This window comes from Eleutherodactylus coqui, chromosome 13 (genome assembly GCF_035609145.1).
Source record: "Eleutherodactylus coqui strain aEleCoq1 chromosome 13, aEleCoq1.hap1, whole genome shotgun sequence".
In the NCBI taxonomy this organism is placed as follows: Eukaryota; Metazoa; Chordata; class Amphibia; order Anura; family Eleutherodactylidae; genus Eleutherodactylus; species Eleutherodactylus coqui.
The window spans coordinates 67,528,853-67,550,015 of NC_089849.1; the positions used below are offsets into that span (position 1 = coordinate 67,528,853).

Consider the following 21,163-nt stretch of genomic DNA (forward strand, 5'->3'; position numbering starts at 1 on the left):
ACGAAAATAAACAAAACAAAAAGATAAATAGACATGCTGCGTCTTCTGAGGCCGCAGCCGCGGTTTCAACCGGACTTAGCGCAGCGGATTGGCCGTCCCGTGTGGACGAGATTTCTGAGAAATCTCGTCCACATGGCTGGCTAATCCCGAGATTAGCGGCCGCGGGCGGATTTGCCGTGGCAAATCCGCCCTGTGTGAACCCAGCCTAAAAGTCCCTGTTATACTCACCAGCCGTCCTCTCATCGCTGCCGGCAGGCTCTCTGCAGCTCTCCCCCTTCACTGTGTGTTTGTGTGTTTGTGTGTTTGTGTGTTTGTGTGTTTGTGTGTTTGTGTGTGTGTTTGTGTGACACGTTGTCGGGCATACTCGCCTAGCCGCTGCGCTCCCTCTCCCCGCCGCCGGTCCCTCTGCTCTGTACTGTGCCAGCATGTAAATGTAAGTTTTTGCCGGATCGCTTCCAACGAAAACTTGCACTATAATGTTGGCATCCCGTGTATAAGACGCGGGGGGAGGGGGGGGGGGGGGGAGGTTGACAAAGTTTGTAAACAAAAAAAAAAATCACATCTTATACCCGAAAAAATACGGTACCTTTCTTGTCCCATTACAGGATCAGGCTGGCAGTGTAACAAGTCTGATCCTGCCAATGGCACTGTGTGCAGGAGTGAGTACACAGTGCCAGTAAACTCTGTGTGTAAAATAACCAGCCTGCTAGCACTTATTTGTGGCATGGTCGGGTCAGAGTTGAAGTACTTTTGAGATCTATTACTTGCTGCTCACTAGTGTAAATGGGTTATTTTTAACTGCTCAAGCCACATATTTGAGGTTTTCAGGCAGGTTTTGTCAACCAATGGTGGCAGATCCCTTTAATTTTCTGAAGTGAACTGTACACCCTGCTCAAAGGTCCTTGAATATTAAACCCTGTGGGTCAGCCTATCCCCAGTCTGTGACATAGGATCACATTCAAAAGTTGAAAACCACATGGTGTATGTAGCCCAGCTATAAGCCCCTTTCATTGGTTGGAGGATCGCTCAGCCTATTTTTCAATGTTGTTTTCTATTGAGTGTTTATCTGCATATTACGGAGTTTAAGGTCGTCTGAAATCTACCTTCTGTCTCATTTGTACAGACTGCAGCTTTATTCCATCCACTTGCCATATGGGCTGTTGAATCTTTGCTGTATAAGATCGAGTTGTTTATGTCTACTACTAACTTGGAGCGTTTTTTTTTTCTCCACATTTGCCCTAAAATTGAAATGAATGGAAAACCTGAGACCAGTAGCTTGTATTACTGGCTCCCAGGATATATGTGGGCTGTTGTGTGGGAGTTCATACTTCACTTATTTTTCTGTTGAGTCTATCTGAACTGTAGTAATATATTCTATATTTTCAGCCATCAGAAAAGTTGCGAGAGAAGCAAATTGTAAAGATTATCTCATGTGCCCAGGAGCCTACCAACCCAGCCGAACTGTTTAAGAGAAACTCTTTTACTGCTATGGCATGTGAGAATATTGAGAGAGGCGTCCTGCGAGAGTACAGCGGCCATGATAAGGAACTGAGGAAGGCCCCAAGTTCTGAAGAGTGTTCTGCACAGGATCAGTTGCTTGGCAATGTACGTGAGATGTTTCAGGACTTGCCACTTCAGCCCGGCGAGCAGGACCCAGATGATGAGGCGGCAGAAGATACTGATGACACTAGTTCTGTGACTTCTTCTGCAAGTTCTACAACTTCCTCAAAAAGTGGCAGTGGGCCTGGGCGGAAGAAGAGCATTCCGTTGTCCATACGAAACTTGAAGAGAAAGCACAAAAAGAAAAAGAAGAGCAAGGTGTACCGAGAATTTAAAACAGGGGACAGGTTTGTAAGTGGGGAGACCCTGTTTTTGTACACCTACATGACCCTTCAATTTGTGTATTTAACTAAATTATAGACCAGAAACCTGAGCTGCATTAGTGAGAGATTCTGTCAGTGTTTTCATGGAAACCGTATGTGGATCCAAATGACCTGTTCTGCTCCTGACAAAAACAGGGACATATCCAAATCTCTCACTTGTGCTGCCTTGGGCTTTGAATGCTTGAAAGATTTCCATTGTATAACATGATGGCTTATCACCAAGTCCGCTTTATGATTGATGTGATCATAATTCTCATAGAAGTCAATGGGCATTATGCAAACAGTATAGCTCGCTGTACTTTACTATTTGTGTAACTCCAATTGACTTCTAAGTGTTATCGAGACAGCATAATAATTCCTGCTCAACTATTTCCCTCCTTTCGGACACAGCAGTCAGCCAGGAAGGGGCAGTGGAGGCAGAATTAGGGATAGATAAGCGTGATACTTCTAGGACCAGAAGAGAAGAAACCTGGAGAACCGCAGTGCGCTAAACAGATAGGACAGTATTGGGGATCGCATTCGGATAACTTGTTTCTGTATCGGAGCGATGCCTGCCTCTGTCACACATCTTGTCCCTTTTCGCAACTAGATTTTTATGAATGAGGCAGCCAAGGGAGACCAAAAAAGTAACACCTATAGGCAGTACAAACACCAATATAAAACCGTGTAAATATGCAGAAAATGCTTCTAGAGTACATTAGCATTGGATGATAAAAGATTGATTAAAAAGGGCCAGTAACAAGTAGTATGTATAAATAAGATTGTTTTTATAAATGGTTTAGTAAAAATGCATATTAAAATATTACATCGTTTATCCGGCACAGTACATTCTGTTAAAAAAAAAACGTTTTCTGATCATTTCGCTTCCCCAAAACAGAATTGAATAAAATAATTAAAAAGCCATGTATACCTCATGCACACTGTCCCACAAAAAACAGGACTGATGCAGCTTGTCAAGTGGTAAAACGTAATAAAATCTCTCTAACTTTGGTGTCATAATGGTTATGACCCGAAGAATAAAGATGACACAATTATAACTTGAACCACTGTGTGCGCCATAACAATAACTTGCAAAAAAAGAAATGGTGGAATTGCTTTCTTTCCACTGCTCTACCACACAAAAAATTAGATATTCAGTACATTATATTTTCTTTAAATTGGTTCCTATAAAAACTAGAACTCGTCTAGCAAAATACAGCTGCAATGACAAAAACATAAAATTATGACTGCTGGAACACACAAAGGATGCGATTTACTGGCTCGTAAGGCTAAACTTAATAGCTTTAAGTGCATTTTTAAACCCCTAGTGACATAACGAAGTTCTGCACCAAATAAATTTACATGAAACTTAAATTAAAAATTTACAATAAAAAGTGACATTTTTGGGAGGGTTTTAACACTTTAATGTGACTTTTTTTTTTTAAAAGTTGGGGGTCATGTTGGAAAGGGACGTGGCCATCCCAGACCAAATGGTTTATGTATAATTTATACCCGAAATGTGCCGCAGTTCGGACCTGGCATACGTTTGTTAGCTCATAGAGCTGCCAGGGATGCGCTGAATACATCCGGGGAAATTGTATTGAGCCCATCGCAGGAAATGCCAGACTTGGTAAATTTTCCCCCAGTGTACCTAGACCCTTTCCGACTATACACGATTTAGCAGACTATAGGAAGCTAGCGAAAGGAATCCACAAGGTAAAAGTTGGTATTATGTGAAAAGATTCTTTTGTCTTTATTTTACATTTGTGCCATACAATTCAGGGTAAAATAGGATGCGTTTCGATCCTTTCCTAGCAGTTACCCATATCAAACCGATTCCACTGCAGTGCCTTAAAAGATTCCAAAAATTGCAATTGAAATATAAGCCCTCCATTGAAAATAAGCCCTATCTACACTACATGAAGAAAAAACAATACTGGCCTAGTAGACGGCGTTCGGGACGCTCGCGCTTGACTGCGGCGCTGCTGCAGGCTTCCGTGCAGTCCTGAATGCCGACGCTCAATTAACCAACCACAGCCATTCAGTGATGTCATTCAATGAATGGCTGTGGTTGGTTCATCGAGCGCCGGCTCTGATTAGCTGACACGGTGCTTGATGAACCAATTGGAGCAATTGTTTGCTGGAGGCGGGGTATTCAAGCCCCGCTATCAGGAAGAAATGCTCTGTTGCCATTCAGGAGTACACAGAAGCCTGCAGCAGCGCCGGAGACCAGTGCAAGGGACCCAACTGCCACCTTCTATGTGAGTATAAGACACCCCCCCGAAAAGAAGACACTGTGCCTCTTTTGGGGCAAAAATTTAATATAAGACAGTGTGTTATTTTTGGGGGAACACACGGTATGTATTTTTACTATAGTAACACATTTATAAAACGATCTAACATTCTTATGTATACATATTAACTTGTTACTGTACTCTCGGAGCATTTTCTGCATATTTACATATTTTTAGTGGTTTGTATTGCCTATATATTATACTGTTCTCCCCTGACTGTCTCCTTCATTAACGTCTCTAGTAGTAAAAGTGGATGGGGATATGTGACGTATCTTCTCTGTAAAAGCCTGTTCCCCATGCACTAACATAACAAATAGGCATATACTCCCCTCTCCCTGATGTGTGCCGCTTGGTCGTTGCTCCCATTTTTTTGTTTACAGACTGCAATCCAGCCTGTCTACGGAACGTCACAGGTGCTGCAGCCAATGACAGAGCTCAGAGATGGAATGCTAAGCTGTCATTGGCTACAGCACCTGTGATGTCCCGTAAACGGGCTAGGGCAGCCTGTAAACGTGATGTCAGGGGGAGACGCGGAGCAGTGATGTGGGGCAAGGTGAATATATGCCTTTGTATGTTAGTGCATGGGGATCAGGGTTTTACAGAGTATCTGTTCAGCGTACCACACTCCTCCTGGTTTCTTTTGTTTTGTTTTTTTTGGCTCTGAAACAGAGATCTCTGCATCAATCGGACGGAGGTGGCCATGGGCACAAGCGCCCCAAGTGAGAGTCCCATTGCTGGTTATTTTATTATACTATTTAATACCCTTCATAGTGGAAAGCTGTGTTTTTAAATTCTTCAGATTGTCACTTCTGGGACTGGCACATATCAGGACATACCTTGAAATGGGAATTCGCCTCTAAGACCTTGAGATGCAGATGTATAAACCTTATATACCATATTGACATATCTGATAAATCATTGGTGGTGGGGAGTTGTGAACTTCTTTCATTGATATTTAATCTGTGAGTCCATGTGATGATTTTCTTCAGGATCTGAACTAAGCCATTCATGATGCAGCCCTCTTACACACAGCCCTTGATACATATATATTCATAATGGGTTTATTAACGTATTACACTTCCCTTGCAGGGTGGCTGTTGAAGTCATCACCACTGTGACAACAGCAGACGTTATGTGGCAAGATGGAACTGTAGAAACCAACATTCGCTCCAACGAGCTGATCCCTATTCAGCATTTGGACAACAATGAGTTCTGTCCAGGAGATTTTGTGGTGGATAAAAGAGGTCCGTAAATGATAACTATGCAAGATGTTCTTTCCAGTTTTGACCTTCCGTATCGGTAAAGCTTCATCTTGTTAAAGATGTTCCTACATTCTCTTGCAGTGCACATCTTTCAGGATCCAAGCATCTATGGTGTGGTGCAGTCCGGAGATCATACAGGGCGTACGTGTGTTGTGAGATGGATCAAGTTGAATTCTTTAGGGAATGATGTTGAGGTGAGGAGGTAGAATCTGTGTAAAGGTGGTCTCAATGTAGATTAGCTGCACAAACTAAAGGCCCATTTACACGTAACCATTATTGCTCAAAATTCGTTCAAACAAATGAATTTCAGTGATAATTGTTCAGTGTGAATGCACAAAAATCACACTATTTGTTCGCGGTTTGTTAAGCTGACTTTTCAGTCAGCTTTAAAAACCTCATTGGGTTGCTGGCTTCTTGTCCTGTGTAAACGCTCCCTGCTCAGCGCTACACATAGAAGGTGAAGCACTGAGCAAGAAGCGGACAAGAAGCCCACAGTCCAGTGGCAAGTCTTCCTATGTAAACACTCTGCACGAGTGACGACCTTAGTGGTGACTTGAGCAGTCATTTAAACAACTGTTGGCCTGTGTTAAAGGGTCATAAGGCCAGACTCTCATGACCTGGTCGGATAACGCATGCGGGAGGCCCACAGCGGATTCTGGCTCTGGGCCCAGCCGTTGAACCTGCGTACCTTCCTCAACTGTACTGAGAAAGACCCCGGAGGCTCGCAGGGAGTCATGTGCAGTACAGATTGTTGGTTTTGTTTTTCTTTTTGCTTTGTTTGTATTTCCTGCGCTGCCGCTTAGCGATGGTGGGGGTACTCGCACCCATATGCAATGTTAATTTCGTATGGGCTGCGGATCAGACGCCTCTATAGACCTCAATGGATGCCGTCCACACGTATTCCTCAGCAGAATAAAGCATGCTGCCATATTTCTTTCGCTCACAGAATACGCAATTCGTATCCAAGAGTGTGAAGGAAAAAAATCGAAAGTGCATGCCTTTTCAATGCCTGCGTTTTGCTGCGGAAAGTCCGCATGGATGCCGATTGCGGAATCCACAATACAAATCTGGTCGTATGAGACTGGCCTAACAAATGTACAAACATGTAATTGTAAATATAAATTTTCTGTGATGCACATAAAAAATGACTGCCCTTACCTAATTGATTTAAACACATACTTGACATTTTAGGTGGTTGTTGAAGAAGAAGATGTTAGTGTCTATGACATCGCTGACCATCCAGACTTTCGCTTCCGAGCCACAGATATTGTGATACGTATTGGGAGCTCAGACCCTGATGTTGCTGCTGATGGCAGCCAGGTACCCAACAAGCTTTGCAGAGACATAGAAGCATTTTACTTTATTGTTATGTGAATATGGCTGCTTTCTTTCACAAACAGTGCCACCCCTGTCCACAGGTTATGTGTGGTATTGCAGCTTATCCTCATTTTCTTCAATGAAACGGAGTTGCAATAACAGACACCACTTGTGGACAAGTTTACTGCTGTTTCTAAAGGAAGCAGCCATGTTTTTTAATTCTGTACAACTACTTTAAAGATAAAAGCCCAACACCTGATCTGCATTGCTGGAGATTCTGAGGACATGTCCCCTTGTTCCTGTCAGGGGGGTGAAGTGTTCTAGAAATATTGTGTCAATCCAAGTCACCAAGTACACATACAAACTTCACTACTCATGCCAGTTATTAAGTAGATGTTTGATGTATGTAGACCAGTGTTTCCCAACTCCAGTCCTCAGGAGTTGGGAAACCTCACCTGTTTAATACTGAGGAAATCCTGAAAACATGACCTGTTGGGAGGGGGGGGGCCATGAGGACTGAAGTTGGGGAACACTGATTTAGAGACTTGCATCCTGAGAATACTGTCGTAGAGGGACATGTTGTGAAATATTGTCTCCAGTGCTGCTCACGCCTTAGGGCTGTAAAGTCAACTAATCATCTCCCAACTTAGATTGATTTAAGGTTTTAAAAAAAAAGTAAACTAAAGCACCTTTTTATCACTTTCTTTGATTGTACATGTTAAATACTTATTGGCGATATCATATAACTTATGTATCACTGATGTCGTGCTTATGACAGACAGACAGACAGACAGGTTCATTCTTCTATTAACTAAAGTGGCACCGAAAATATTGTTCCGTTTTTGCTAACAGATGCAATCAAAGATTACTCTGGACACTGTTTATAAGTCTAGTGTCTTTATGAGGGTAATACCCTCCCCTAAACTATTTTAACAACCCCATACTGTCCAGGAAATACAGTCGGTTGTTAAAGATAAGACATATTTACCAGTTTCTCCTAGGCTTAACCTTACAAGATGGTCAGCAGTGGATAGCAGATAAGGATAACCTCCTGAGGCGGCTTTACTTCTCTAAACTGAATGTTGTGCGTTGAGAAACAATCTGCCCCTAGTCAAGAAAGAAGGGGGGAAAATAGAATTTTTAGGTGGTCTTCAACGCCTTCCCAATGCAGTCCTTTTGGGGGGGGGGGGGGGGTCAGTTTAAAGTTTCTATCCTCATTTTCAAATGTATTTTTTTTCCCCCCTGATGAAATAGCTAAACGAGGGCTTGTGTTTTACAGGATAAATTGCATTTTTCAATGATACCATTTAACTTACCATATTGGAAAACCATTAAACATTTCTATTCAGGGCGAAATGGAAAAAGGCAACTGTCCAATTTGAGGGGGGGGGGGGGGGAGCTTGTTTTTAAGGCATTCACAAAGAAATGACACATTATCTTTATTTTGTGGGTCAATACGATTCTACAGCAATACCAAATGTATATATGTGTATATTTATATTAGTGTTTTTTTTTGTTTTATTTTATATAGTACTACTAAAAAAGTGACCTTTTTTTTAAAAAGGAAAAATTGATGTCGGTTACCATCTTTTATTTTTCTATTGATGCAGCATTGAAAGGGCTTGGTGAACTGTAGTTTATTGGTACCATTTTGGGTTAAAAACAACTTTCAATTGCCTTTTATTTAGTAATAGATATATAAAATTAAATACATTTTTTAAATGTGACTGCGAAAGGGGCAGATCAAAACTTTTTAATTTTTTTTTACTGTAAGTTTCTATAAGGGACTTGAACTTCTAATTGTGCGATCACTTATACAGTCTACTGCAATGGCTGCTATGACATCCAAATGGCGCGCTTTGCAGGTGGCCAGTCAGGCCATTTTAATCCTGATCGGTGCGTTTAAATAATATCAGAATTGACTGACATTTTAAAGGTTAACAGCCGCGAATGGAGTTCTATCTATGGGTGTCTGCCATATATGGAGCTGGCTCTGCCTCCGAGCCCAGTCTATACAATGACACCAGACATGTACATGTATGGCGTATGTTGGGAAGCGGTTAAAGTGAAGTTACTTTTTGGAGCTTTTAGTATGGTAGAGAATTGCCTTATAAGCATTTATGAGATCACTAGTATCCAGCTCACTACTTTTTGTGGTGCAGGTAATAACACTTTCTTCCCTTGTTTTTTTTAATCTCTTCCAGCCCTCAGTGGGACAAGTTGCCCGTGTAGACGTTAGTAGTAAAGTAGAAGTGATTTGGGCTGACGATACCAGGACCATTGTTCTTCCACAGGTAAAAATGTCTGCTCCACCCTCTTACTGTCATATAGTGGTCAGGGGGTCTACACATCCGTGATACCTGGGGCTTTACTTTTCTGTTAGGCTGTGGGCTAGAAATAATAATTTGATGTTTTCAGAACTTAGCTTGAATTGATTACCACCCTTCTGATTACTTTTATGATGTCCTTCAGCATTTGTACAATGTAGAGTCAGAGCTGGAGGAATCTTTCTATGACTCTGTGGACAGCAGCACTAGCGGCGCTTCCTCTGATGAGTGGGAGGACGACAGTGACAGTTGGGAAACTGACAACGGCTTGACAGAGGACGAACCCTCACGTATCGGTGTCGAAGGAGCAGAGGAAGTACAAACCCCAAGTACATCTGCAGAACAAGCACCCCAGACTGAAATGGATGATACAGAACCAAGTGCTGCTGCGGCTGCTTTAGGGGTTCCTGCACTTGTAGCCAAAGTAAATGAGAAGGAAGGGATTGTAAAGAGCTTTAAGGAGTTGAAGGAAGCTATTAAGATTCTTGAAAGCTTGAAAAATATGACTGTAGAGCAGCTGTTGACTGGTTCTCCAACTTCACCCATTGCTGAACCGGAGAAGTTTACTAGAGAAAAAAAATTCTTGGATGACATCAAAAAGCTGCAAGAGAATCTGAAGAAGACCCTTGATAACGTTGCCATTGCAGAAGAGGGGAAGATGGAATCTGCACCAGAGGCAGAAAAAGATGATAAAGCTGAGGCCCCGACACCAGTCCGCTCTGAATGGCCAAGTGACACACCGGTTCTTTGCCAGCAGTGTGGTGGCAAGCCTGGTGTCATATTCACAAGTGCTAAAGGAGAGGTGTTCTCTGTGCTGGAGACTGCGCCAGGTAAGGAGATTGTGGGAATATACACCTGGTTTATTTACTTCCATCTATTATCCATTTCAATTGCAACTAGATTGACATTTTGGGGTTCAGATGGTGGCTTAGTTGCTCCTCTAAATTGTATCTGTAATTAACTGTCAGGAATCAAACTCCCATCATCATTTTATTCAAAGGTTACTTGCTAGCTTGTTTAGGTTATGTCTGATTACCATGGAGGGGAGCGAATTTAAATTGTAGCTTTTTAATGACAGAGCGACCGAATACTATCGATATTTGCATGCTGGGTACAATGGTTTAAGGCATTTCTGGACTCTGGGGCACGCTCTTCAATTAACAGTTACTATAACATGGCTTTAATAGTTTTACTGTTTGGTGTAGTAATCTGGATTTTACAGATGCCAGAAGATGTTTCCTATCCAAATACAATAGGGCCAACTTCAAACCCGTTTCACGAGCAAGAAGGGTCTGACGCTTCTCATGATCTCTGCTGATCCTCTTGGAATGTCTTTACACAAGCAAAAAATGCGTAATTTGCTACAGGAAATCCACAGCATTCACAGTAAAGGTTATGTGGATGGGATTTAAAAAGAGCTCTTCCAAATGGAGGGGAAAGTTTCAAGTGCAATTCACAGCATATTTGAAATACGCTGCGAAATCTAATTAAAGGGTTGAAATCTGTTGCAGAGTCCACACCATTTAGGCCTCATGCCCACGGCCGGGTCGGATTCCAACTGTGAAATCTTGCAGTGGAATCGGACCAGGCACCCCTCAGAGACCCTATATTCGCCTGTCCTGATCCACCATGAGTGTCTCGCCCAGGTGTGCATGCGCAGTGCAAGTAATGACTCGCTGGTGCTGGGCTAAAACGCATATTCCCGCGATGCTTCTGCAGTGCCCACTGCGTAGAATATAGCAGGACGAACAGCTTTCATTGACTGCAATGGAAGCCATCCGTGTGGTTTATTTACCTTTTCTTTTTTTTTTAATTTCCCCCCCCCCCCCCCCACACACATAATAAAGCATGCTGCGATTCTCCCCCGCAAGTGGAAAATCGCTCGTTGGCAGGGGCGACTCTTTTAACACAGCATGTCTATGGACCGACATTGCTGCAGAATTTGCGGTGGAGGTCTGGCCGTGAATTCTGCAGAGATAATCCAATCGTGGGTATTCGCCCTTAGGCGTGTATTTGGAGGCTGCATATTTGTTTTGGAAATTCTGCAGGGAATATGGCCGGTCTGAAGGCTCCCTTACAGGTACTTGAAGAGATTTGTGTGTTCCCAACTTTGTGCACTGGAGCATTTGTTGTTATGACACTGGAAAAAGTCTCTCCTAGATTGTTGCCATTTTTCCATACCGGTAGTAACGTTTTGTGTCCCATTTAATTTCTCTTAAGACTTTACTCGCCTAATGCCCCAATTATGCCTAACCAAAAAAAGTAAAAATTAGAGAAATAACGTTACTAGATCTAAAAAAGTGTGTGTGTGTGTGTATATGTATATATATATATGTGTGTGTGTGTGTGTGTGTGTGTGTGTGTGTGTGTGTATGTGTATGTGTGTGTTAAGAAAACTTTTTTGCCATATGTACAATAAAACCTGAATAATAAAACAAATACATATTTGGCATCGCTGCTTCTGTAGAAGTCCGATCTATCAAAGTAACACGTTATTTACCTCGCACTGTGAACGTCGTCCAAAAAAAAGGGGGGGAAGCCAGAAATGCATTTTTTGGTTACTGTCTCCCTGAAAAAAATGCAATTAAAAAGTCATATGTATGCCGAAATGGTACCAACGCAAACTACACGGTGTCCCACAAAAAATGAGCCCTCGCACAACTATGTCGCCGGAAAAATAAAAAAGTTATTGCTCGCAGAAGATAGCGGCAGAAAATAATTTTAAAAAATTAAATGTCTTTGGAAGAAAAATTAAACTCGTGCAGCAATAAAAAAACCAGTTTGGTATCGTAATAATTGTACTGACCCATAGAATAACGTTATTGTCATTTTTGTTCCAGTTTGTGCGGCCAAGAAACAAGACTCACCGAAATTGGCAGTATGTCGGGGGTTTGTTTTTTGTTTTTTTGTTTTGTTTTTTTCATTTTACTCCACTTAGCATTTTTAATAAGTTTTTCAGTACATTATGCGGTACATTAAATAGCACAATTGAAAAATACAACTCGGCCCGTATAAAACAAGCCCTCGTACATCTATGTCGATGAATAAATAAAGGAGTTATGATTTTTTTTTTAAAAAGGAGTGAGGAAGAAAAACAAAAATGGGAGGGGTGGGGTGGGGAAGCCACATCATTAAGGGGTTAAAGAGCCCCTGTTGGTTCTCCTAACTTGTCTAATTTTAGAAAACACTTGTTTCCTTATATTATAGGGAGCACATGATCCAGAATTAGAACTCTGCATTGTACAGTTTCTCTGTTTTCCTTCATAGAAATGAGTAAATTGATATCTGGGCGTTACCAGTTGGTCTGCTGCCACTGTGTAGGGGCACCCACCTTTGACAAGGGGAAATGGTAGCATCCAGTTCGCAATGTATTGATAAGTTTCTAGGAGGAATAACAAAGTAGTGGTCAAAGTAGTGCAGCATGTGGCTATATTCAGACAGCTGTGTATTGGTATATTCTATGGACAGACAAGCTTTGGTATTGTGTTAGAGCAATAATCTTTACTAGTGCAGTTAGGCTTCCAGCACACTAGCGTATTTAGGGTTGTGTGCTGCCCATGTTAATCCACGGGCGGCACACAACCCCGTTATACCCATGAATGTTTTCTCACACAGATCGATGGTCTGTGTAAAGAAACTCATGGCATGTACTATTCCTGTCCGTTTCACGGATGACAAGTAGGCCATGCCAATGTGGGTGTCCATGTGATGTCTGATGCAAGTGGGCGTCTAGCCTTGGAGAAACAAAAAAATCTTGTGAATGATGACATCTTATTTGTTAGTCATTAAAAAGGTAACAGCTAGCTTTGAAGACTATCTGGGTATCATCATGCCTCATGAAGAAACCCAAGTAGCATCGAAAGCTTGCTGTTGGCTAACAAAAGAAAAAAGCTGTTCATAGCAAGCTTTCAATGCTACTTGGGTTTCTTCATCAGGCATGATGAAGAAACCCAAGTAGTCTCTAAACAGCTTGCCGTTAACATGTTTTCCCTTCTGTTGGCTATTAAAAGATACCATGTCTACAAGATTTGGTTTCTCTTCCAGACGGCACACAGACCCATTATAGCGAATTAAGCTATTCATATGGCTGTTCTTTCACATGGACCAATGGTCAGTCTGAAAGTAATCGCTGCATGTCTCATTCTCGTCGTTTTGCATTGATGAGAATAGTACATGCTGGGCCTGTGAATATCAGAAAGCCCATGCCTTGTCCAATTGTTGTGCTTGAGTTCCTTGGGTTTAGCTTGCATATGGCCTTCTAAAAATTGACACCTCTTCATCCAGTGGCAGGACCTTCATGGAGTGGGCTGGAAAAAGTATTACTGCATGTGACTCTCCTGGTTTTGACGACTGTTACAATATAGATTATCCCAGTCATTCCAACTTCTTTTCTCCTCAGAGTCCCATGCTTTCAAGAAGCTGGAGTTCCAGGCACCAGAGGCTAAGAAGTTCTTCAGCACAGTACGCAAGGAAATGGCACTACTTGCCACATCCCTTCCGGATGGCATCATGGTGAAGACCTTTGAAGACAGAATGGTAATTTCTGCCTTAATTCTGTATCTCCTCTTGCTTTGGCCTTTTATTGGTACTACGGTTTTTGGTTATATCTGGTTTCTTCTCGATTTAATGTGTGTTTTTATTACGGTTAATACATTTGATTTCTATTTTTGATACACCCATCAAACTTCCCTTTCAGAATTCCCAGTTATGTCATCAAGGGATAGTTAAACCTTTCCATAATACCGTATTGAGGCATACAAGTGTCATATTAGCCTAATAACCATATTAACAGTGGTTCTAACAGATTTGCCCCTTTTAAGTATTACATGGACAGGTTTTCAGTCGGCTGTTTTTTTTTGTCTCTCCCCCCCCCCCCCCCCCCCCCCCCCCATGGTTGATCTGACAAGTTTGTAACCGGATAACTTCTACTCTTCCACTCCCTAACCGTCAACCGGGAGGTTAGAGTTTGTAGTCAGTAAGTTATTTTACTACTTAATCTTCAATTTTTCTGTCTTTCTTTTAGGACCTCTTTTCTGCCTTCATAAAAGGTCCCACTCGGACTCCATATGAGGACGGCTTGTTCTTGTTTGACATTCAGCTGCCCAACATCTATCCTGCTGTGCCGCCACTTTTCCGCTATCTGTCTCAGTGTAGTGGAAGGCTGAATCCAAATCTCTATGACAATGGGAAAGTTTGTGTCAGTCTCCTGGGCACCTGGATAGGAAAGGTAATTGATTCTATACAGAGGCTTGTTTAAAATGAAGTGTTCCCTTATTTGGCCATAGATTACAATAGGCGGTCATATTTAATCCCTTAACGTTGCAGGGCGTTCAGATACATCCCACAGCTTCGGGATATGAAGTCAGATCGCGAGGCGACCTCGCTCCATATAACGCAGGTGTCAGCTGCTAGTTACAGCCGACACCCAAACGCAACAGCTCCGATAAGCCATGCGGCTCACTGAAGCTGTTAAACCTTTAAATGCAGCGGTCAATTCTGACCGCGGCATTTAAATCACCGACTGATGTTCGCGGGTCCCGTACAATAAGATCGCGGGTTGACATGTGGGTGTCATGGCAGCCAAGGGCCGTGGGGTGGCTTGATAGATTGCCTGCCAGATTGCCATATAATTTAATGGTATGGCATTAGAGATGAGCGAGCATACTCGTTAAGGGACAATACTCGAGCGAGTATCGTCCTTTTCGAGTACCTGCCTGCTCGTCAGAAAAGATCCGGGTGCCGGCGGGGGTGAGCGATGGGTTGCCGGAGTGAGCAGGGAGGAGCGGGAGAGAGAGATCTCCCCCACCCCTTCCCGCTCCCCACCCCCCGCCGGCACCCAAATCTTTTCTGATGAGCAGGCAGGTACTCGAAAAGGACGATACTCGCTCGAGTATTGTCCCTTAACGAGTATGCTCGCTCATCTCTACATTACATCATACTGCAGGAGCGATCAAAGCATCGCAAGTTCTGGTTCCCTCTGGGGAAAAATAAATAAATAAAAATAAGTTTTTAAAAAAGTTTTACTAATTTATTTAGAAAAATAAAAGGTAATAAGTTTTTAAATTTTTTTTTTTAACCATATTTATAATAAAAGAATCTTAATAAAAACAAAAATTCCATATATGGTATCGCTCTGTCCGATCTAGCAAAATAATGCGCTATTTACTCCGCACTCTGAACGTTGTCAGAAAAAAAAACAAACACCAGAACACTTTTTTTGGTCACCCAGTCCCCAAGAAAAAATGTAATAAAAAGTGATTAAAAAGGCGTATGTACTTCAAAATTACAGGACATCCCGCAAAAAATTTGCCCTTGCACAGCTATGTCGACGAAAAAAGAAATCCTAAAGTCCTGACTGTCAGAAGATGGCAGCAGAACATAATTAAAAAATATATCTATATATATATCTTTGAAAGAAAATAGGAATTGTACAGCAAAAAAAAAAAACGTTATAAATCTGGTGGTATAGTAATCATACTGATCCATAGAATAAAGTTATCAAGTCATTTTTGTTGCAGTATGTGCTCCGTAGAAACAAGACGCACCCAAAGATGGCGGAATTGCGCTTTTTTTTTTTTTTTAAATCCATTTTACGCCACTTAGATTTTTTTTTAAGTACATTATATGGTACATTTAAATATTACCATTGAAAAATAAAACTTGTCCCGTAGAAATCAAGCCCTCACACAACTAAGTTGATGGATAAATAGTAGAGGGGGGGGGGGGTCCTTAAAGGGGTTGTCCCGCGCCGAAACGGGTTTTTTTTTTTTCAACCCCCCCACCCCCCCCCCCCCCCATTCGGCGCGAGACAACCCCGATGCAGGGACCTAAAGAAAGCTTACCGGAGCGCTTACCTTAATCCCCGCACTCCGGTGACTTCTATACTTACCGGTGAAGATGGCCGCCGGGATCCTCTTCCTCCGTGGACCGCAGCTCTTCTGTGCGGTCCATTGCCGATTCCAGCCTCCTGATTGGCTGGAATCGGCACGTGACGGGGCGGAGCTACACGGAGCCGGCATTCTGCACGAGCGGCTCCATTGAAGAGAGCAGAAGACCCGGACTGCGCAAGCGCGGCTAATTTGGCCATCGGAGGGCGAAAATTAGTCGGCTCCATGGGAACGAGGACGCTAGCAACGGAGCAGGTAAGTAAAAAACTTTTTATAACTTCTGTATGGCTCATAATTAATGCACAATGTACATTACAAAGTGCATTAATATGGCCATACAGAAGTGTATAGACCCACTTGCTGCCGCGGGACAACCCCTTTAAGGGGTTAATCTTTTTTAAGTATTAACTCCATTCCCTGTAGGAGTTGCCAAAACTGGAAAGAATAGGACAGAATAGTTGGTGTTAAAAAGGCCATCTGTCAGCAAACATCGGTGACTGACACAAATTTAAATGTAACTGAATGAATTTGTGCCCAACTGGCCAAGAGAATTTGACCAGGTAAATGAATGTAGTGTGGGAAGTTCGAGGATCCCCCTCACCAGGTATCATCCCTGTCTACAAAGCCTTTCTCAGGTGACCGTTGCAGAAAGAATGGAGCTCCGCCCCACTCTATTCCTCATGTGATATATCACTATACTGATCGTGTGATTGGTTAAAGCTGCATATATCATTAGTATGTAGCCCCGGTGTTGTTAAGGGGCTTTGCTCACCACCATATGTTTTCAGAGGCTGCTGGTATGTACACGGTTCGTGCAGTTTCTCTGTATAATCACACACGGCTTTGTCTTGTTTGTTTTTCTCTATAGCAAAATGTTAATACTGATTAATCTGTTTATCGTTCATTAAACAGGGTACTGAGAGATGGACAAGCAAATCTAGTCTTCTTCAGGTTCTGATATCCATTCAAGGTGGGTTTTAAAAAAATATATATAATTAAAGGGATTTTCCAGGCTAAAGCTATTGATGACTTATTCTTGGGATAGGTCAGCAATAGCTAATCGGTGGGGGCCTGGCACTAAGGGCCCCTCCTATCATCTCATAAGATACTGCTGTGGTCGGCCAAAATACTCATTTCGTAGCACAGTGGCCTGGTTCGGTATTGCAGTTCTCGTTTATTGAAATGAATGGGAGAGCTGCAATACTTAACTCCGGGCCACTGTACTACGGATGGCGTTCAGAGCATTCCGGCCTTTCACAGTAGCTTCTTGTTGGCCGATCGGCAGGGGTTCGATAAATCATTAGTAGTTTTAGCCTGGAAAACCTTTTTAATCATGGCTATGTCCATATCCTGAAATTCATTATATATATATATTTTTTTTTTTGTTCCCAAATTGCAGGTCTCATCTTAGTAAATGAGCCATACTATAATGAGGCCGGCTTTGATAGTGACCGTGGGCTACAGGAGGGCTATGAGAATAGTCGCTGCTACAATGAGATGGCTCTTATCAGAGTGGTTCAGTCAATGACACAGTTGTTAAGGAGACCGGTCGAAGTCTTTGAGCAGGAAATCCTAGAGCACTTTCAAAGCAATGGTTGGCGTTTAGCCCACCGGATAGAAACTTGGCTTGAAACCAACTCAATGGTAGAAAAAAGTGGTGAGTTGGTGAATGGTCAAGAACACCCCTGTATAGTACCCTACAGTCCTACTGAATTCGAAACCACGCCAGAGCCTACAATGAATTCAAAGGACCTGGATGATTCTGGATGTGGAGCCTCTACTGTTTCTCCTGGTGAAACATCACATTTTTCTGACTTGGAGAATATAGGTAAGGGGATGACTGTGTGTAGCACCAGCAACCCTACAGAGGAGTCCCGAGGAGCAACTGGAGGGGCGCAGCCAAGCGTGAAACCAAAGAAACGCAGAAAGAGCTACCGTAGTTTTCTGCCTGACAAACGAGGCTACCCCGACATTGGCTTTCCTCTGTTTCCCCTATCAAAGGGCTTCATCAAAAGCATCCAGGGTGTTCTAGGGCAATACAAGGCTGCACTCTTGAAAGCTGGATTCGTGGAGCCCCGTGCAGGCAGACTGACATTACCATTGTAGAAGTGAAGGGACTAGGAGGGCAGGATTTTTACCCCTGCCTCCTCCATACACTTCATCACATACATTCTCTTTTTTCCCCATCCTTTTCACTGCCAAGTGAGGCCCAAGTAAAAGGTCTGGGGTAATGTAAGACTTCAACTGGGTCTCCCGTACAAGTTGAGACCAAATAAGATTGTAACCTTATTAATAATGGCTGAAATGTTACTGTATGCTCTGCTGTTCTATTAATTTACTCTGTCCAGTTTATCTGCTCCTGGCATAATGCCTTGGGGCTGCCTTGCTGCTATGGGGCAGAGAATTGTACCATTATTGCTCTCGGAAGATCATAATCCTCTGCATCAACCCTCGATGCTGAATCTATATGGGCTTTGTGAACATAAGACCTTTACTTCCTCGTCTGTCGTTACCCTTTTTCTTACGGATGGTCCTATAAACTGAATGTGAGCCGTGAGGTATTGTTATGGTATTTTGGATAAGGGACATCTTCAGGAATCTGACCTGAGCTGAAGGTGAAGCTTACAGGGGCTGTGCCAAGTCTTCAACTTACCAATATGGAAATAATAATCAGACCCTAGGGTGTGCATGGGCAGAGACATAAGCCAAGCAAAAAATGCCAATATAAAGCTTTCCTAACCAACTTTCTTAACTCCATAAAAACTAAAGGGCACTTTAAAAACTGCTTGTGTCCAACGAGTGCTTCTGGCGTCATCAGGGGAGACACTCTAGCCCCTATCCCCTGATGACGCCCAAGTGTGGCGAAATGTTGGCAGAGCTATGATATATTTTAATTTTAGCTCTGCACAACTGCCAAAAGTGATTTCCACTGGCTGAAGCAGTGGGTTCTGTATCCTCTTGAACCTTTTGAGGGTAAACCTTCTACCAGTATGGCTGTTGTAGGCAGAATTCTCTGCCACTAGTGTCATATTTTGCAAATGGCTCAGGGGATTCTTGTCTAGTTGGCACACCAGCAGGTGGCTAATGTAGTAACACTTGGTGTTGGCATAAGTAGTTTTTAAACTGCCCTTTAGTTTTTTTTTAATGGTTTTAATAAAGTTGGTTAGAGGTGTTTTTTTTTGCCTATTAGCATTTTTTTATATGGTTTAAATCTTCAACTTGTCACATATCCACAGGCTAGGGTATACTATTCTGATCGGTGTGGGTCTGACTTGTGGGACCCCCAGCACTCATAAGTACAGGGGTACCTATGGATAAATAGAGTGGCAATCTAGCATGTGCACTGCCACCCCATTCATTTCTGTGCGACTGCCAAAGATTGCAGAGTGCCATATTACTTTGCTTATCTTCAGTAGTCCCATGCGGATGAATGAAGCAGAAGGATGCTTGCTTGATCGCTGTTCCATTCATCTGGAGGGTCCAGTAGTCAGACCCCCAATGATCAGACACTTATGCCCTATTCGGGAATAAGTTGAAAACTTGGCACAACCCACGTTAAACCATTACTTTATTCTTTATTTTACAGTATCACAAGCAAGCGCTTTACAGTAGAGGCCTAGAAATAAGCACCACATAGAGGACAGGTAACGAGAACTGGCCCACGGGCCTAGATAAAGTCTTGTAAGGTTGCTGAGAATCACTTTGTTGTAATTAGGCAAATAATTAGTGTCCATAAAGCTATATGCACCATACACAGACTGAACCTCCCCCCCCCCCCCCCCCTTATTCCTCTACTGCTGCTTATTATAGGCCTGAAATGATGCCTCTGGTAACTAATGTATCGTATTGTGATGATCCAATATGTCACATAGACCACCTAGCACTGAGAAGACAAACTTGCACGCCACGCAGGGGTTTCAGACTTGATTCTAAAAGTCAGAGCGGTTTAAGGGAGCCGCTCTATAATTGCTTTGGCTTGTCAGACGGTTCCTTCGCTCCCTGCTAATTGATGGGGACAGCGTGTTTAATATTTCAGGGGACGGAGCCTGGGCTTTGTCACAGCCGGTCAAGAAATCCATCGCAATGTCCTTTTTTAGAACATTGGATTTAATGAGGATGGGATCACAGGTTTGTAGCTGCATACCTGCAACAATCGCTATAATAAACCACTGCCACGAAGACGAGACCACGCAGGCTAAAGCGTGTTTCCTTAACCCTTGCCTGCATTTAGTATGATCTGCCTTACATCTTGGCATGTTTACATTTAACCCCACCCCACTTCCCCAACGTGACACTTGGTTCTGGGGCCACCATCCCTCTGTAATTCTGGAATATACTCTGTATGTACTATGTAAGGGTCTAACGCAAAATAAAGCACTACTACCATAGAGGAGAGCATGAGTGATAAATGGGCCTTTTAGACATAAGCTGTGTGATGTTATATAAACCATGTATAGACTGCACTGTATTTGTTTTTGGGGGTCATATATATTTTTTTTTATTTTAGACATTTTTAACCCCTACACCCTTGAGATCCTACAGACTTACATTTTAACCCATTTGACGACTCTGGGTAAATTACATTTCGGTCAATGGTTATGAATAGAGATGAGCGAGTATACCCGCTAAAGGCAATTGCTCGAGCGAGCCTTGCCTTTAGCGAGTACCTACCCGCTCGAGACTGAAGGTTTGGGCGCCGGCGTGGAGGGAGGGAGAGATCTCCCCTCCGTTCCTCCCCGCTCTCCCCCGCAGCTCCCTGCACGCCGCCGGCACCCGAACCTTCAGTCTCGAGCGGGGAGGTACTCGCTAAAGGCAATGGCTCGCTCGAGCAATTGCCTTTAGCGAGTATACTCGCTCATTTCTAGTTATGAACACACAAGTGAATGTGTCGGGTGGGATCTTTTATTTTCTATTAAGCGATGACCTCACATGTATTCAATTACAGCTCCATAAATATAGTGAAGTCTGAACTCGGGGTCGTAGGGGGTAAAAATGTGAGGAATGAAACTTATACACCCTGCTTCTGACAGATGTACAGTATTTAATTGCTGGCAGCGGATAATTCTGAACCAAATGCTGTAAAATTCTGAGTGCTGGTGCTTCTGATGTGTGTATAGTGCTGTGAGACTTATTTCTTTTTTTTATTATTTTTTTTGCTAATTTAATGTTAAAACGATTCTGCAGGATTGTTTAATTAAAGATGCCTCTGCTTAA

General features: G+C 42.7%; 1 protein-coding gene across 1 annotated transcript in view; it reads left to right on the forward strand.

Annotated features, from left to right (window-relative positions):
• Nucleotides 1-21,163, forward strand: part of UBE2O (ubiquitin conjugating enzyme E2 O) — a 35,824-nt gene extending 14,661 nt beyond the window's left edge. Inside the window, exons 9-18 of the mRNA XM_066587639.1 lie at nt 1,387-1,847; nt 5,246-5,400; nt 5,500-5,612; nt 6,610-6,738; nt 8,940-9,029; nt 9,208-9,892; nt 13,462-13,598; nt 14,086-14,289; nt 16,862-16,919; nt 17,349-21,163. Of these exons, the coding sequence (XP_066443736.1) occupies nt 1,387-1,847; nt 5,246-5,400; nt 5,500-5,612; nt 6,610-6,738; nt 8,940-9,029; nt 9,208-9,892; nt 13,462-13,598; nt 14,086-14,289; nt 16,862-16,919; nt 17,349-18,055 (2,739 nt within the window). The 3' untranslated portion in view covers nt 18,056-21,163. The remainder of the gene's footprint in view (nt 1-1,386; nt 1,848-5,245; nt 5,401-5,499; nt 5,613-6,609; nt 6,739-8,939; nt 9,030-9,207; nt 9,893-13,461; nt 13,599-14,085; nt 14,290-16,861; nt 16,920-17,348) is intronic.